This window comes from Pseudopipra pipra, chromosome 1 (assembly GCF_036250125.1).
Source record: "Pseudopipra pipra isolate bDixPip1 chromosome 1, bDixPip1.hap1, whole genome shotgun sequence".
Taxonomy (NCBI): domain Eukaryota; kingdom Metazoa; phylum Chordata; class Aves; order Passeriformes; family Pipridae; genus Pseudopipra; species Pseudopipra pipra.
This window is the reverse complement of record NC_087549.1, coordinates 153,096,446-153,115,035: the sequence shown is the minus strand read 5'-3', so window position 1 is coordinate 153,115,035 and position 18,590 is coordinate 153,096,446. Positions and strand designations below refer to the sequence as shown.

Genomic DNA, 18,590 nt, shown 5'->3' with positions numbered 1-18,590 from the left:
TTTCATACTCAGGGTGTTTTACAAAGCCTGAGGGGGGCCAGAAGCTCACTCTTTTTTCCTAAACATAAAAGGAAGGATCAAGGAAGAGGCCATGGATTCCCAGTTACTGCAGATAACTACCTTTTCTATCAGGATGTTAAAGCACAGATGTTTCACTTCAGTTAGCAGACACTTAATTGCTCATATGAGCAAAGACAAGCCCTATTCCAAAGTTACTGCTGTTCAGCTCAGCAGAAATGAGAATCCAGTTTAAAACACATTCCAAGCAACAAAAAATAGAAAACCAAACAAAAAAAAAATAAACCACTAAAACTCCCCAAAACTCTTTCACAAAAAAGAATAAAGAAGCTTCATATTTAAAGAATTATGCTTAGGAATGGCATTTAAGTAGGCAATAAGAGCTACTTGTGCAGCAGAGAAAAAACCCTCTAATATAGTAAATTGTTATTTTCCACTACCCAGTTGGATACACACTCAGGTAAACTCTGTGAGGAAATCAGATGCTCCTTGACTCAATAAAAAACACATCTGGATTTCACTCAATTATTTTGAGCCACTTTTGAAAGCAAAAGCAGAGGAAAAAAAAAGTGTTGTTCCCCCAGAATAAAATCAGAAAGATGCATGTATTGATTTATTCAGTTAATTACAAAAATCTTTAAGATACCCTGTTTAAATAAAAAAAATATAAGGATATTCTACCATACAGAGCTAATCTGGGCTGAAGGAATGACTACTTAAAAAGCTTTTACAGATGACTGGCACATAACAGGTTGTGAAGGTATCATGGATCTTTCTAATTTTCAAATAAGTCTATTCAGGAGTATCCTGGAATCTACAAATAACTATTTTGCAAAATATCCAACAACTTCACTAAAGAGAAACTGTTCTCATTCTTCATTTTTTTCAAGAGGGTGTTAAAATGATGAATAACATCAGAGAAACGCCAAAACCTGGCAAAAGCCAATTCCACTCAGCTTTGAGTTACTTTTCCCTAAATTTTTATTTACATAAATACACAAAACCATTCTGGTTTAAAGGCTTTAGTGGATCCCAGGAGTGTCAAATACAAATATGAGCTGTCAGATGCAAAGGCAGCTGCCACATTTCACGTCAAGGCTGGAAAATTTGGGTTGAGGCTCAACCACTCCACCACCTTGGTCCGTGCTATGGCATCCAAGCTGTTCATTTTGTGGCTTAAAATAATTGTATCATGGGGGATCATGGTGGAAAAGGACTTCCCCAATCCAGTGGCTGTTATATAAGAAAAATCACACTCAGAGGAGTCTCAGTTTAAACCATCCTAATGAAGCTTTTCATTAGAATAACTATAGATATATTGGTATCTGTATATACACTTTTCTTTTTGAGAACTTCCACTTGCAAAATATTTGGCAGGACCAAGGCTTGGTTTGGCTTTATGGTTCCCCAAATGCCACCTGCTAAGCTGATCCAGGAAAAGGTTCTCCAGGGGAAGAATATGCTGCAATCCAATAGAATCAAATGCACAGTTACAGCAGCTTCTCTTACTTTCTCCCCCTTGTACTGAGTGAAAAACAACAGCACAGCTGTGCAGCGTTTTGGGCCTGGATTGGGAGTTATTAGAGAAGAAAAACTTTTGAATTATATATCAGAAAGGGCTGCAGACACTCAGGACACTGCTGAGCAGCTTGGTGTGTCTTATGTGTTGCAGTCCTAATGCTCAGAGAAAACACAAGGAAATCCAAGGAATAGGGAAGAGGAAAAGCTCTTGTCACTTCTCACTGCTTTGGATCTTGTGGCTTGCCTGGGATGAATCTGCCTGAATTAGTTTCCATCTTTTAAAAGAAATAATTTCATTCTTATGTTTGGAGACTTCCTGTGGCTGAGAATTAAGCCTTTGTTTTCCCAGACTTTAAGAGAGTAACAAGAAGGAATGAAAACCTGCATCACAAAATCAGCTACCTGACAATATTTCAACCTCCTAAACTAGAATGCAAACAAATACATGTGAATAAACATGTAAATAAAGCATCCTACAAAGCCTCCAAGGAAAGTCAAAGCTCAAGGTCAGAGAAGATACTCTGGGTGAGAGGAAAGAAATATATAAATAAATTAAACTGTCACATACTATTGTGCCTCTTCCTTTAATTTTTCGTCCGGATTTCGAGACTGATGGTTTCTGGTCAGTCAGAACTGGAGTGGCATCAAGAAGCTTCCTACATAAATTAATAAAATATGAGCTTGCATGGAAAAAAAAAACCCAGTTAACTTAACCTAATTTTAAGTTAATAATGAAAAATATTCATCATCTTATTCATTCATTTTGAGGCAGAACTAAGAATTCAGTGAATTTTCCAAGAAATGAGACGATTTTGCAACAAAAGGCAAATCAACATGTGTTTGTTTTCAAGCAAATGTGCAGCCTGATGTCTTTACACATAAATAAATGCTAACAAAGGACTTGCAAAATCCTGTTACAAGAGGTTAATTTGTGTTTGGGGCAGAAATCCTGAGGGCAACATGGGCAGAAAAGGTTCAGGATCTCAGTTCAGGATTGCTCACAGGTTCTAAAGTCTTCTTGCTTAGGAAAGCAGAGGGAATTCAATCCTCCTTTTTACAGTTTGTGTAATATCCTCAAAAGAAATAGTTGCTAAATCTTTGGAAATATGAGTGATGTTCCAAGAAAAGACTTACAGGAGACTAAGCCATTAGCTGAAATTAAAACAAACAAACAAAAAACTCCAACAAACCCCCATGTCCTCCAAACACAAACCAAAACCAAACAAAAACCACCTCAAAAAACTCCCCCCCAAAAAACCCCCAAAACCAAACAAAAAAACCCCAAATCCTCCCCAAAAAAGAAAAAAAACCCCACAACCCCCCCCAAAACAAACAAAAAAACCCACAAAACCGAAAACCCCCCAAAACCAACCCCCAGACCCCTCCTACAACCAAACGACCAAAAACACCCCCCAAAACCAAGACTTCTCAAAACCACCCAAAAGCCCCCAACCCCCACCAAAAAAAACCCCAAAAAACAAACAACCCCAAAAAACCAAAAAAAACCCCTAAAATGCCCCCTCAAAAAACCAAAAAGAACCCCCCAAAAAACCAAAAAGAACCCCCCAAAAAACCAACAAAAAACCCCCCAAAAAACCAACAAAAAACCCCCCAAAAAACCAACAAAAAACCAACAAAAAACAACAAACCCCCCCCCCAAAAAAACCAACAAAAAAACCCCCCCAAAAAACAACAAAAAACCCCCCCAAAAAACCCCCCTAAAAAAAAACCCAAAAAGCCCCCCAACTCCCCCCAAGAAACCCCCAAATAACTAATAATAAAAAAAAACCAAAAACAAAAAATCAAAACCCCAAAACCCAAAGAAAACACAAACAAACAAACAAACAAACAAAACCCAGGAAAAAAACCCAACCCAACCCCCCCCCAAAAAAACCCAAACCAAACCCCTGATTTTTGAGATATCTGGCACTACAATGTCTTAGCTCAGAGTCCAAAAACAAGGAAACTTGACAAAGAACCAACCCAACTGCAATTTAGTGGAGGTGCAAAACACAAATTGAAATTATTCTCATGAACTCCTGACTTCCTTTGCAGCAAAAGAAGAATATTTTCTCTCAGTCAAACACTGATGAGTCCTAAAATTCCGGGTGACTGATTTTGAACCCAAGTTTCTTCTTTGGTCTAAGAAAGATGAAAAAAAATCACCTCTCCCGAATCCAAGTTTCCCTTGCAATTAAATATTTGCTGTGGTTTTACACTGGCAAATTTTTGTCTGGAATCTTTTTGTTGTTGTTTGCATCATCTATAATCAAGTTTAATACGTGTGATCCTTGAGGACCAACGAAACCAACTCATGAGATGGAAGGAATATTACAGAGAAAACTGTAAAAAGGACAATTAAAAGCTGGAATTCTGCTCCCAGCGCTAAGGAACGGGGATGTTAACAGGAATATTTCATATTTCATGCACAGTTTTCAGCAAGGCAGAATAAAAAGCTCAGAGTTCCTTACGGTTCAGGCTCTACATTGACAACAGGCACATCTCTTCTGAGCAAAAATCTATTTTCAGGCACTGGGGGAATTTCTTCAGGACGTACCACGGGCTTGTCCCTCTTTGTGCTCACGTCCACTCTGTCTGGGACATCACTCTTGTCAGAAAGGCTGCTACAGGGAAAAGCACAGTCAGCTGTCAGCTGGGAAAACACCTCTTTCCCAAGAGAATTCCAAGATAAGCCCACCTGATGCACCAAACCTAAAGATGGTTTAACAACCCAAATGTGTTTAACAGCCCATTTCAGGCTAAAGGAAGGATGCTCCTTTATTACTGGGGAGAAGGTTCAGTCCTTGCTTTGCAGCAAATGACTTTGCTTTTAATTTACAACTTGCCATGAAACATTTTTGAATATCATCAAATATATATCAAAATCCTATTAATTTGCCTGAAGTCTCACTTGAACAGCTGTACTGAGCCCCAAATACTGTCACAAGCTGAGATCTCCTCATTTCCATGTTGCTGTAGCTTCTGCCTACAAAGATCTTGAATTCTTTCCTGAAAAGCTCTGCTCAACTAGCTCAGCTTTAGGGTTTTTTGCTTGTTTGGTTGATTAGTTTATAGTTTGTTTATAAAATCAAGCATCAAAATGCAAACTTAAATAAAAGCATTTTCATATTCACTGCAAGTGAATTCCAAGTCAAGCCCACCCCAAACCTAAAGATGGTTTAACAACCCATTTCAGGCTAAAGGAAGGATGCTCCTTTATTATTGGGGAGAAGGTTCAGTCCTTGCTTTGCAGCAAATAACTTTGCTTTTAATTTACAACTTGCCATGAAACATTTTTGAATATAATCAAATATATATCAAAATCCTATTAATTTGCCTGAAGTCTCCCTTTAACACAGCTGTACTTTTAATTTACAACTTACCTTGAAATACTTTCGAATATCATCAAATATATATCAAAATCCTATTATAATTTGCCTGAAGTCTCACTTGAACTTATAAAATCAAGCATCAAAATGCAAACTTAAATAAAAGCATTTTTATATTCACTGCTTTAAACCACAGGAGAACTTCTCATATTTCTCCCAAATTCTTAAGTTTAAGGGACTAGTCACCGTCTTTGGTTTGAGCTTCGCTTGCACCTTGGATCCTCTTTCCTCCTCTCCTCCTTCCTTCGTTTTCTGGACTGTTTGGTTTTAGTTCTTCTCTTCCTCTTTCTCCTTCTGCTCCTTTCATTTTCAGCTTCACTTTCAGATGAGGATTCTGAAGAGCTGGATGCACTGGAGGAGGACTCGGAGCCTTCGGAGTCAGAACAGACTTTCTTCTTCTTCTCCAAAGCTTAAAAGATATTTTAAATTTACACTGTGTATATGGATTTACACAGCATAAACCAGACCATTTTATATATATAAATATATATATAAAAATGTTGATTCAGAGGAGCTTTGTGACCTTTTTCACAATGAGTTGCATTAAAGAATCACTATGAAAATACATCTAATTGTGTCCAGCCTAAATCCATATTGGGACACACAAATAATTTCCAGCAAAGACAGAGTACACAGATAAGCAAAGATCATTTGTAGTAAAAAAAAAATAAAAAATTAGTTTCTTTAAAAACAATGCACAGGTTGCAAAACAAAGTTTAAGAACAAATTAGTTGCAGCCTCAATTGTATATTTTTTATTTCTAAAACTCTGTCATTCTCTCTTTTCTGCATCCTCACACCTTTACACAATCCATCCTCTTGATCTTCTCTAAAGGACACAAATAACAACATTACACTCAAGGAAAGTCAAAAATTAAGTAATTGTAACACTCCACTGTTTCACAGCAACTGTCCAAACATATATTTAAAGGAATTTATATTCCATGAATACTTATAAAAAGGCAGAGTATGTTCACTCCATATACTGCTTATATTAATGTTATATGATCTTAAAAATAAACCTTTGCAAAGTGCACAAAATCCAACTTCAAGAGAAGCATGTTTGTGCCTCCCTCTTTCAATTTCAGAAAAATACCTCCTAATTTTGAGTTTGCCACATGAATCTCCAACATGAATTACAGAGAGCAGGAAGCAGGAGCACATTTTGCAAGGGACAAATTTTAGGTCAGAAAAGCTTTTTTTCCTTCGCTGTGCCTTCCTCGCCCACACCAAGACTGAAGTTGTAGAGGCTCGTAAGAATTGATTGAGATTAGAGATTTACCACAATGCTTTTTAGATGTTGGAATAATTTTTATCTTCCCTGAGAGGAATGGGAAGATCCCTTAAGTTTGGGAATTCCGTGCTCACCATCCTTGGCTGATCTGGTCACGAGCACCCCGCAGTCGATGACCCGAACGTCTGCGTAGGGTCGACTTGCAGTGTCAGTTTTGAGGTTTTCTATCTGTTCTATGACTTCAAAACCAGAAATAACCAGTCCAAAGACAACATGGACACTGCAGAAAGAAAACATTTAAGGTACAACGCATTTAGAAATGGCTCCTCGTTATTTTTCCAGCGGATTTCAGGGTTAAATGATTATTTTTCAACTGATTTCAGTAAAAAAAAAATTGGTGTGAAATAGAAACATTCAGCTCTTAATGTGTTAAAAAGAAGATTTTATTTTAAATTACTTTAACTTAAATGCTAAGATTACATGCAGCATAAAACAGAGATCCACTCTGCTCCAATCTGAGGGAAATACTTGATGTCAGTCTACTCACAGGGTGAACAGACCATAATCCCCCATCCACCCTTCCATTTTAGCAATTTGGGGCAACAGACATCAAGAGTCCATATATAAACATGACAAAAGGGCAGTTTTCTCCAGAGAAGAACAATTTATAGGTCTCTCCAAGCTCAGAATACAAATTCCCCACTGGCATTGCAGGGACAGTTATAATTCAGGAATCCTCAGTTTTGTTCTACGGTACCACAATTTCTCTTCCCTTCTTTTACTTGCCCCATAAATTTGGGGGATGAAAACACGCCTCAAAAAAAGGGATTCAAAGGACTATTCAAAGATATTAAACTTGACAACTCAACTCATTGATTTATGGGCTGAGGGCAGCAACCAGTTTTTAAAGACATAATGTTAGGATTTAAGGCAATCCAAGTTTTTGTCCAGCTTTAGGAAATAAGCTGCAACTTGAAATTTTGATGGAATTCAAACTTTTGTTTCCCAGCTTGTTCTATTGTATAATCTTTCCCAGAATTAAGAATTTGTTTGCCCATTGTTGTCTGCTTTCAATGTAACATGTGAAGGCTTAAACCCTTCAAACTTCAGCCACCACTGGAGAAAAGAAACTGGAAAGGATTCTTACCCATCGAGATGAGGAGCAGGTTTTGTTGTTCTGTTTGACAAACAGCAAGATGGGAAGATGGTAAAATAAAATAAAATCAGGGATTCAGATGAAGTGAAAGAGGAGAATGACACAGGGGAAAAAAAAAAAAAGAGGTGAAGGTAAGACAAAAAAATAGTGAAAAAATCCAGTTACATACATGGAATTCAACGAATTAAAATTATTAAAACTACAGATTGTACAAATAGGCTTTTTTATGCTTTTACATGAAATCTGTTTGAGGTTTAACTAACTGTGCATACTTGAAAGTTGTACCAAGTATCATTTTATGCATGCAGTAAACAATTTTCAAATATGTATCTTTAAATACTCATTTAACATAACTCTACAATTTGTAATCACAGAGAAGATACAATTTGGCAACAAATAACGGGTAACTAGTGGAGTTGAAATGGTTCTGAGGTTATTAACTTCTTAGATGACAAGGTCACTTTAAAGTCATGTATTTTAGAAAAGAAGAGTTATGATATGTGAGAGATTCTCTGCTTCACCTCCCTCCCTCCACTTCCTTCTCCCTCTCCATGTACCTGCTCGGCCTCAGGAACACAAAGCAACAGTTCTGCCTTAAATCAGCCACCACTTCAGCTCATGAACTCCCAAAAACCCACAGCAGGACATTATGTGCCACCCTACAGTTAAATGCAGACTTCCTCCCTATTTTCCAGCTCCTCCATTCAGCCTGAATGGGAAATGCAACTGCATTTTGTACCAATCTGTTTGATTCTATGACCTGGTGTCTCTGTCCTATTTCAAACCCAAAATAAAGTTATTTTTCCAAGTGAGCCTGAGCTCCTGCTGCACAGGGAACCCTCCTATCCAGACAAACATGAGAACCTGCTCAAATACTGGGGGAGAAATAAAGTAGAAGTCCAGATCATTTGCAGTTGAAGTTACTTTAATATGTGAAAACATCTTTCCTCTCTCTCCTCCCAAGCATTATTTTGCTTTTCAAACCTTCCTCCAATGAGCTCCCCTCTCTCCAAATAAAAAAAATCAATCACAGATGCTTTTTCTAAATTTACAGTGGCACAGATTGGGTAGGATGAAGTCAGTTTTTCAGTGCTCTAATAAAATACTGCTTCTTAACCACGTATCTTCCCTGGAGTTTTGAGCTATTAGGTCACAAAACACTGCAGTGCTGGAACACATCCCAAAAGATGGAACTGTGGATCAGGAGTGTTTACACTCCTGATTTGTTTTTAAGCTCCAAATGCCAAGACCTTCCACTTCTGTAATGCTAAATAAAACAGAAAACTTCTTTAGTTTAACACAGGGGAGTAAATGCTATTAAGACACTTAAATTTCTCAATAGTTAGGGGGTGTTCTTTGTTTTTCCCTTGCTAATAAGGGGTATTCCTACAAGGAGAAAAATCCTTGCAGCTTTGGAATTTCTTTAAGCAATAGTTAACTGTGTTAACAACCTGCTGTTGAGTAAACACTTTAAGTGGGTTTAATTATAAAGCTGATTTAAAGGAGTGAAAAAAAGAAGTGGGTTCCTTCCATGAAACCAATGGTATGGAAGATTTAGTGTTTGGGATTAGCTGGGAAAGGCAGCAGGTTCAAACAGAGGGGCTGTGGAGGCTGTAGCAGCATTTGAGACCAATTAAGTAAGGAACTTACTTTAGACTAGGCCTTACTGAGCAAAGAAAGGGACACTTGGTGCTTAAAACCCATGCAGAAGTTCCTCCCATTAAACTGGCAATTTGAGAGAGAAAATGGACATGGTTTCTCTCCTTTCATGGAGTGAAAGCACAAGGAAAAGCGTTATCCCAAGGGAAAACCTTTCAGATGCATGACAAGGAGTTGGGAGACTGAACAACTTCCCACAGGAAGCAGATCCCCAAATCCTTGCTGTGCTTTTGAATGTTTTCTCACCTCAGTGTTGGGGCTGGAACACAACATTTATTCTGTGAATGTGCCCTTTAAAAAGAGCATTTTAAAAAGTTTTCTGCATCAACCCTTGAACCTTCAAACTTCCTCAGGAGCAAAACCCACCCCCTGCCTTTGCACTACGGAAACCTGAAGTCACGGTGAGTTCCTCCCCCAAAATGATATTTATTAGAACATTTCTATACAGAATTTCTAAAATTGAAAACATTCAACGTTTGCTTTATAACAGATACAATTATCCAAGTTATGTACAGCAGGATCAATACCTTTCTTCACTCAGGTTTAAATGGGTCTAAGATACAGCTGAGGAGAAAATCATCTTTTTTTGACAAAAGCATTTTATCACCCACCCCACCCCCCCCAAGAACTTCAGGCCTAACAAAGGGTTCAATGCACATAACAATATGATCAGAAAAACAAGAAAAGATAAAAACAGAAAGAAAAGGAAAGGACACAGCCTTAGAGGAATGAGACATTACCTTTGGAGCGCACGATGTAACACTGTTTCTGTAAATTTTACACAAAAATGGCAGAAATAAATTGTAATACATTTTCAGACAAAACTGTGTCTATGTTTTAGCAAATACAAGGTTAAAATTCATATTAATCAAGTTGTATGCAGAACAAGGATGCCTAAAAGAGGGCTCTAAATTTTCTTGAGAACACAAGGTATTTTGAAAACTAAAAGTTCTCCTGAAAAAGCAAAAAGAAAACTACAGACAAACCCTGCTTGTCCCACTATTGCAAAACCAGTCAGGAAAGAGAATCCTCCCACTCCCCTCTAAGTCTCAACCCAGCAATGCCCAACTTGAGGTAGGTGAATATTCAATTTCTGTGGGTTTATTCCCACGTTTGCAGCTTCCCAGGGGTTCAAATGCTCCACTGAACCCCCTCCTAAGGAGGAATTTCACAGGCACAGCAGAGCTTAAGTGTTTGGGTTCCCAAATCAAAGGTGTAAAGTCTGCAAGGGGACAACTTCAGACATTTCAGGCTTGGCTGACAGCTCCCTTGCTTTATGAAGCTTTTCTAGAACTAAGAAAAATAAGTGTTTTCTTTGTCATTGATTGCTCCTGTCCAGAGTTCCACAACAACAGACCCACTGCAGAGGGGGGAAAAAGCCAAAACACCTGCACCAGTTAATACTGAGCTTTAGGGTCTGGTCTAATTCTGAGCAGCAGCAATGGTTTAAAAATGCATTATCAGTTGAGTTTAGCCACATCCTCCTCCCCAAAAAATAAACTACAGGTTATTAATTATGCCTCTGCTTATTCAAGCACTGGAATGATCTTTTTGTTACTTATTTTGTTACTTATTACACCTAAAAGCATCCTGGGAATGTTTTTACATCAACTTTTCCTCAAGCCAATGGGACCTGCTGGTGTGAAAAGTGCACATGAACCACTAATGCTCAAAGATAATGCAACATCAGCCCCTTTCATTTGACATTTTTGGGGTTTTACATGAATAAACTGTTCAATAGTTAGCTCAAAAAGTATTTCATTCACAGTAAAAAAAAAAAAAAAAAAAGAAATTATTAACTGTTGATTAGAAAAATACCTGTTTTGGGACACCAAAAAGACATGAACTGCTTTTAACGAGCTGGTAATATTCAGAAATAATTTGTAAAATCAAAACAAAAGAGTCCTCACAACTTATTTTATCCTTCATTTAGCAGATCAAAGTGGTTAGTTTGTTTGAATTTAGTAACTAGGCATGGCACCACGCATTTAAACAGTTTTAAAACAAAAAAGAGTTGTTTAGTTCTGAGCAAGCAAGCAGAGCTTGAGAGACACATTAAAACCAACAACACCCTCAACATGGAAAAAAAAAATAAAAACCTGGCAGTAATAGGAAATCAGGCTCAAGTTTTAAATAGCTTTTGAACACAGAGGCAAGAATTTGGGCTGATAAGGAACACAGTCCAGACTCCTCTCAAAGCTGCAATAGGGATGGATTCTTCAGCAAGCTCTAGAGCTAAATACCTAGGCAATAAATTAATTATTACACACAACTTCCCAGGGAAAATAAAACACAGAGGTTGGTTATTTTGTTTTGCTTCCTGTTGTTTCTTTATTGTTCATTCTGCACAGGCACTTCTCATTTTCTACTGAGTGTAGCTTGACAGGTTTTGGATGAGCATGGAAGCAGAGTTAAGCCCAGGTGAGCACTTGGAGGATCAAGAGTGCCATTAATTTTTTTTTTTAAGAACTTAAGACACTCATTTTCACAAGAGTTGCACTTATTTTAGTGGTGACTTTCCTTCCTGGCAGGTTGGGAATTGTCAAATGCACAATGGAGCTGCTCCAGAGAGACAAGAGATCAGATCAGCTCGAGTGAGAAGCAGAGGATGTGGTTCCAGAGGAACATTCCCCACAGGAAAACAGCCTGGAATATCCAAGACCACACCAAGTATCCCCCCCTGGACTCTAAATCAGGGGCCTAAAGACATCAGCTGTATCTGTGCAGTGCTCTGGATGTGCTCCCCCAATAATTACTATTAGTATTATATTATCAGCAGCAATTCAAAGCAGGTATTGGAGATCTAGAAAAGAAAGATGATTCTAGAGGGGTTCCTGCCAACCTCTGACCCATCCTAGGGATTCCAGATCTGAATATCCACGTGGAAACAGGACAGGTAAAGATTAACACACCCAGATGGTGCTTAGAACACCTGCAAAATACCCGAGGGTTCCAAAGGAAGTTATTCCCAGAAAATAATCAGAGAGTGCTGCTCTCTGAGCATATAAACAGCTGATTTATAGCCTGGTGCCTTACAACTGTCTTCAACACAAGCCTGGAATAAACTGCTACAACAGATCCCCTTGGGAAAAGGGAACTGAAATTCCTGTATTTCACCTGAATGGTCTCTCTCACAACGTGTTCCTTCAGAGCAGGAAATGTTTCTCAGGCCCACGTGAATAGACTTGGCCTATTTCAAATAAATCTGCATGAAACACATGATCCTTCCTCAGCCAAACATCCTCCTTTCCACCCAACTCCTGCTCTTATTCCAGTCAGGAAAAAAAGTGGGGAAAATCAGTGCCCCAGCATTAAACACAGCACCTCTGATATTACACAGACACACTTCTGACTCCTCATTCTACCCCTGCACCTTGCCAGTTTGCACCAGTGCTTTAATTTAAGGTCATTCCTTTCACCCTGCCCTCCCTGGAGCTTCCCAACAACACTTCCACTGCCTTTTCCAAGCCCAGCTCTCTATTGTTGCTTAGAAATTCTTCAGGTTCAGTCATGCCAGAGAAATTCCTGCCACTCAAAGAAAGCTGAGGATATTTTAGGATGAGTCAGATGCCTGTTTACATTAGGATGAGTCTGGAGCTTCTATTTCGGGTAAAACTGACCACTTTAAATCAACTTTTAATGATTTTTAGGCACTGCAGAGTCCTGTTGTGACTGGCTTGTCAGTGCAACCTGCCAAAGAGATTTGCTGCCTGATTAATTCCTGTAAGGACTCGTTATTCCAAATGACACTTTTCACTGGTGAGCAGGGAAAGCATTCCTGATGAATAAGGAAAACTGGTTTAGTCAGGATTCTTGCCATTATTTCAGCCCTACTTGGACAGATACATAAGAGAAAATCACTTCTTTGCACTCCTTCTCTGTTACATTAGATGTGCACAATAAACAAGAGTTCTCAGCCCTGATATCTACGAAAATAAATGCAAAAATCTAAAGAAGTTCAGAAAGGGATGAGCTACTTCCCTTCCTACAGATCTAATCAATAAAATTAAACATATTTAAACATTAAAAAAAAAAAAATCTAAGGACTGCCTTTCACACACTTTTCAGGTTATACATTTGAAGAACAAATTTTCCTAATGGTAAACTACAGAGAAACTGAGCATTACTTGGAATATAAAAAGCACATTTTAATTTCAGCTTAAAGCAAATCACTGAAGGAAGCGAATATTTTACTAAAGCAAAGCTGTGTGGATGCACAGTACAACCCCTGAGGGCATCAGACAAATGCTACCAAGCAAGAGTAACTGCTTTAATAAACTGCATTTTAAAGTTCAGGCAGAAACTACCCAGAGAAAACCTGCAGCAGTTGTTTCCCACTTGGAATCCTGACTCACTTCCCTGACTCCAGGGCACTGAGTGTCATTTTAGACATCCCAGGATATCCAGGAAATCTGCTTGGGGCAGGGAGGTAATCAGAACATCCCCATCCATCCCTCCCAGCAGCTGAAAGCTGGTAGGACACCCCAAGAGCCTAAAACCAGCTCTGGATTCCTACAGGCAGCTGAGGGGAACCCACCTTCCACAGAGATAACTGTGTTTAAATCTCCTTCTCTGAATTCCCAAACTAACACTCTCTCTTCATGCTGATTTCATGAAATATCAGATTTTTTTTTTTTAAGAAGTCTGTATCTTTCAAAATACTTCTCTATTTGGGGAAAGTGCTCTTAAATTCTGTTCATTTATTGTCCTGTCCAAGTTATAATTTAGCATCCAACACAACCTGTGTGGGGAGAGACAAAGGTGTTCAAACCTAATCAAACCAGCTGAGTCTACTAAAGCCTAAGGGGAAAAAGATGACTTTGGAATTAAATGCAGGAGAGAAAAGAAACTTTAGAGCCCTCAAATGACAGCTGCTTGACTCATGTGACATCATTAGGTTTTCATGTATTGTTCAGATAAGCTTAAAAATGGAAAATCATGGCAAGAGAACCCAAAGGAAGTCACCACGTAGTAAATAGTGAAGCAATGCCTTCAGAGAGCTTATTTATATAATATATATATATATATTTATATTCAGGGTATTGTTTATACAGACTGTTTCCCATATTAATGAGCACACAGATGTATTCAGATTTATATGTAAGGAAGCACAGCATCTACAATTTCCTTTGGAGGTAACAGAAAACAAGTTTTGAAACAACTTTATACTATGGAATGTCTGAATTGTGAAAGACTCTCTCTTAAGGTTCCTTGTGCATTTTCCATTTTTGGGACATTTTTTTTAGGAAGAGGCCTAAAAATGTCTCTTATCTGAACTCCATCAGATCATACTGAAGATCTTTTTCAGGCAAAGAAAAATAAAAAGAAAGATTCTTGAGGACAATTTCCTCCTTTCCTGCAGACAGGGAAGCGCCATTCATTCCTCTCCCCCAAGAAAGATGGCAAAGAGAAAAAAAAAAAGAGTTTTTCTAGTGAAGTAACTACTCTAAACTTTGCTTTTGAAAACCCCAGTGTTGTTTCACAAAGTACTTCTCAGCACAAGACTGAAGTTATAAAGATGTTCATTCCAAATACAAAGTGTTAAACATTAACGGGAGGCAATTTCTAAGAGGGAGGAATAATCACAGGAAAATTAGCAAGCTTAAAAATACTGATAATAAACCTAAAATACAGCTGCTTTAACCAGAAAACCCTCAATTATCAGACCTGAGTATTTACTGAAGGCAGTCATGTGTTTTCTACAATTTGAGCAGAATGTGGCTACCAGAATGGAAAGTATTTTCTAGGTAGTGAAGTAAAAATCTGATTATCAGCACATAATTTTACATAGTGTTGGTACTAGAGTATTGGTATAAGCACAAGTAAACACAATTATGCAGGCATATATTAAAAAAGCATGTCAGAAACAAAACACAAAAATTAATAATAAGAATAATGATAAGCAAACAAAAAACCCCAATAAATAAAAGCCTAACTCATCCTCCTGAAAAAAAAAAAACCAAAAAAAAACCCAAACAAACAAAACTAAAACAATCCCCCCAAAGTAAATCATAAATCATCATATTTTAAGGAGCACATGCAAAACCATGTAAATCACCTTTAGATCTCACTCCCCTTTGCATAGAATCATAATTTGCAGATAATCTGCTAAAATTTGGGGCGCCCAGAAAAGCAAAGAATTTATTTTCTGGGCGCCGAGAACCGAACGAAATCAGCCCTATTTTGAGGGTAAAAAACAAAAAAAAAAAGCAATGAACAAGGAACATCCAGCTTCTAACCCCACTAGTAATTCCTAGTGCATTTTACCACTCCATCCCAGTTAAAACTCAGGTGGATGAACCCGGATATAGAGGATTTTAGCAATACCATCTTTCTCATGAACGGCGCTTCTCTGGGTAAGAAAAGCTCGACTGTGGGATCAACATCTACTCACATGAAAAATTGGGAACCATTGGTATGTTTCCCTCGGTTTGCCATTGACAAAAGGAACGCTCTGTCATGTTTGAGAATAAAGTTTTCATCTGTTTGAAGAAAAAATATGTTTGTCAGATTTTTTTTTCCCCTGACAAGGCAGGCGGGTTTGTTTTTTATTTTCTTAGTAACTTATGGATGCTACGAGGAGAAATTCTGCTGCTGCTGGAGAAAGGTGAACAGGGTGGGGGGAAAAAACAAGTTTAAATAAGTCTCTTAAAAGTTAAAGTTGAGACAAAGCAGAAAAGTTTCAGATATAGTGCAAACATTTCTAATGAAAATAATTAAAGTCGTTATTAGTGCCTTCAATTAACATTAGACTCTCACAGATTTGGATTTGAATCCAGTCTTATTTGGATAAGAACAAAGTTGGCAGAATTACTAACATTCTAAAACAAGACTTAACATACATGATGTTGTTATTTATATTCCAGGTGGAAAGACCAGGAGAAAAAGCCATTTATTTATTTCCCTGGCATGGCACTTAAAGATGCCAGCTATCCTTTCAAAACTGGAAGGCTCAAAACATAAAAGGGGAAAAAAACCCCACCCAAATATCTGAATCTAAGAATAAAACCAATTAAGACTAAACTAAACATGCATTTTATATTCCAGTGAATTAAAGAGGAGCTCTGGTTGCACAGCATAATAATACAGAACCTTCTGAAGGTCATTTTCAGAAGTAAAAATAGTAATTTGAGTGTACAAAGCTGCAGCTTTTTAGATTATATATCAAAACTCAATCCTGCATATTCAGCACTCACCATGTTGAGAAACAAACCTTGAGTAACTTCTTAATTTATGGATCTATTAAAGACTTCCCTTGACTAAAGATTTTAATACTCCAACATCAAACTAGGTCTCTTTTTTAAGAGAAACTTCATGGACAACCAGGCAGAGCTACTTGCAACACATACAGAACAAACACATCCAGTGTCTTAATATTTGAACACCACAGTAGCCACCTGGTTTTTCAGAAACAATTGTCTGTCTTTTAAACAAATACTTCATAAACTCACCATTTTCCTTCCAACAGATTTTTAAAAGAGGTAAATTTAATTTATTTACAAATTCTTTGCAAAGCAAATAACTCGTGTAGCTGGTAAATAACACTTTTAGAAATGAACACTAAGCATACAAACCTTGAGGAGGGGAAGGGGAGGAAAAGGGACATTAAAAAAAAAAAAAAAAAAGAAGAAATAACTGTTTAGAGCTGGAAATTATGGCAGGATTCTCTCTCAGAATAAGTCATTAACCCTCAGAAAGGTTAGACACAGAACTCTTCATTTCTCCAAGCAACACAGATATCCATCTACAAAGGGATGTATCAGTTGTCTATATATTTACTAGGGAGGGTACAAGGGAACAGAGTTTGAATTTGTGTTACTGAGCTTTTGTCTCTTACCTTTTCATTTTGCAAAAGACCACATTCTCTATAAACAAAAGAATATGTTGACAGTTTTAGGCAGGAAGATAGGAGTTTATTCATGAATAAAGTTGCCTAACCTCCATGCTGAAAGTCATGTTTAACCAATAATGTTAGCCTTAATTAATTGTCAGTTAAAGTTAAATATTAACAAAAAAAAAATTATCTGAAAGTCATGCATATAAAAAAGAATTCTCATGCAACATTAGTTTCATGCAAAAGGTGATCTATGAGTAGACCTGTTTTCATTAAGTAGTTTGGGAATCAAGACTTGTTTATCTCAGAACTGAACAAAGAATCTGCAAAGACATATTTCCTCTTACCTTTGAAATAGCCACCATAAATAGATTCACCTCCTTTTCCATTACCTACACATCAGAAAGCATCAGTTAAAACTTTTATTTCATTTCTACAAAAGCTGTACATAACATTCCACCAGTGTTTTACAAGGCACTGCTACTTTACTCAACACAGGAATATTCCTTCCCACAACCATTTGATCAGGCACAAGATTCCAGGACACAGCAAAAAAAAAGATTTTGGTAAGGACAGGGATTTCTGGGAAGGACAGCAGGATAAAACATCCTGTTGCACACAGACTGCAGGGAAGGAAACAAAGAAACTCCTGGAAAATCTTCCTTCAGATACTTTTAAACACTTAAGAGTTTGCTCACTACTTAATTGTTAAACTTATTCCAACAGTTTTGTTCCTGTATCAGTGTTGCCTCTGCTGCAGACACAAGAGTGTAAAAGCACTTCCAGTTTGGATTTGAATGGTTTTAATAAGATAGAAAATGATAAAACCCTCCAGCAAGGATTTAACACATCAGTTGATGTGTCAAATGGCACAATAACCAGTGGCACAATAAACCAATCTTACATCAGTTGAAATATCTTCGAATTTCAAAAGCTAACAAATGGGTGATCTGGGCTACACTTCACAGCAAAGGAAATATTTTGATGGCATTGCAATACTTTTCATGCCATTTTCTGAGGTTCTACACATTATAACCACATCAATTACAACGTTTCTGTTCCCTTTAAAAAACTTCCCAGTTTTCCAAGTGCTGTTTTACCTTCGCTGAAGTCCCCCCCCTGAATCATGAAGTTTTTAACCACACGATGGAATGTGGTGCCTTTGTAGCAAAGCTTCTTTCCAGTTGTTTTGCCAATTCCTTTCTCACCTGCAGAGGAGGTTAAACAGAAAGAATCTACAGATTGTCACTGGACAAATTATTCCATGGCTTTTACCTTCCCAGTGCCCATGGATATGGGAGTCATCAAATAGCAAAGCTATAAAAGATAACACAGCCCTACCTGCTGCCTTTTCACCATCCATAAATAGCAGAAAGGGACTCTCAGGTGAAAATTATGTTGTTCCTTAAAAAAACGTCCTCCCTTTCCAAGGAAGAGCGTGTTAATCCACCCAGGATAATTTATAAGGAAACAAGAGTTCAGGATAATGATGAAAACCACTGTTTTCTGTGGTTGTAGCTGCACTCAGCTGCAGCTCACAGAGTCCTCTTCAGAGCACTTCCACAGCTGGATGTGCCAGATGATTCCCAGGAGAGAAATGTGAGCTCAGAACAGGCTTCAGCTCGGTTTCAATGTGATCCACACTTGGAAAAGTGGGATTGAGCTGCTCCAAGCATGTGTCACATCTTCACCAGTCCATGTACAGCATCAGGCCACCCCTCAATGCCAGCTGGAGGTCAGGGGTGCTGGTGGTTTGTGAGGCAGGTGATCCCAGCACCTC

The 18,590-nt window shown here is 37.9% G+C and overlaps 1 protein-coding gene across 9 annotated transcripts in view; it reads right to left on the bottom strand.

The window, feature by feature from the left end:
* NKTR (natural killer cell triggering receptor) overlaps window positions 1-18,590 on the bottom strand; it is a 39,325-nt gene that overhangs the window by 10,733 nt on the left and 10,002 nt on the right. For 3 of the 9 annotated variants that reach the window (XM_064639545.1, XM_064639532.1, XM_064639572.1), the window contains 8 exons: window positions 17,911-18,018; window positions 17,158-17,202; window positions 15,371-15,458; window positions 7,309-7,338; window positions 6,296-6,441; window positions 5,115-5,337; window positions 4,011-4,163; window positions 2,108-2,195 (listed from right to left, as the gene is read on the bottom strand). In XM_064639545.1, coding sequence (XP_064495615.1) covers window positions 2,108-2,195; window positions 4,011-4,163; window positions 5,115-5,337; window positions 6,296-6,441; window positions 7,309-7,338; window positions 15,371-15,458; window positions 17,158-17,202; window positions 17,911-18,018 — 881 coding nt within the window. Of the gene's footprint in view, window positions 1-2,107; window positions 2,196-4,010; window positions 4,164-5,114; window positions 5,338-6,295; window positions 6,442-7,308; window positions 7,339-9,716; window positions 9,735-15,370; window positions 15,459-16,813; window positions 16,842-17,157; window positions 17,203-17,910; window positions 18,019-18,590 lie in introns of those variants that run through there. The other 6 variants (XM_064639551.1, XM_064639537.1, XM_064639558.1 and 3 more) reach the window with 5 other exon arrangements.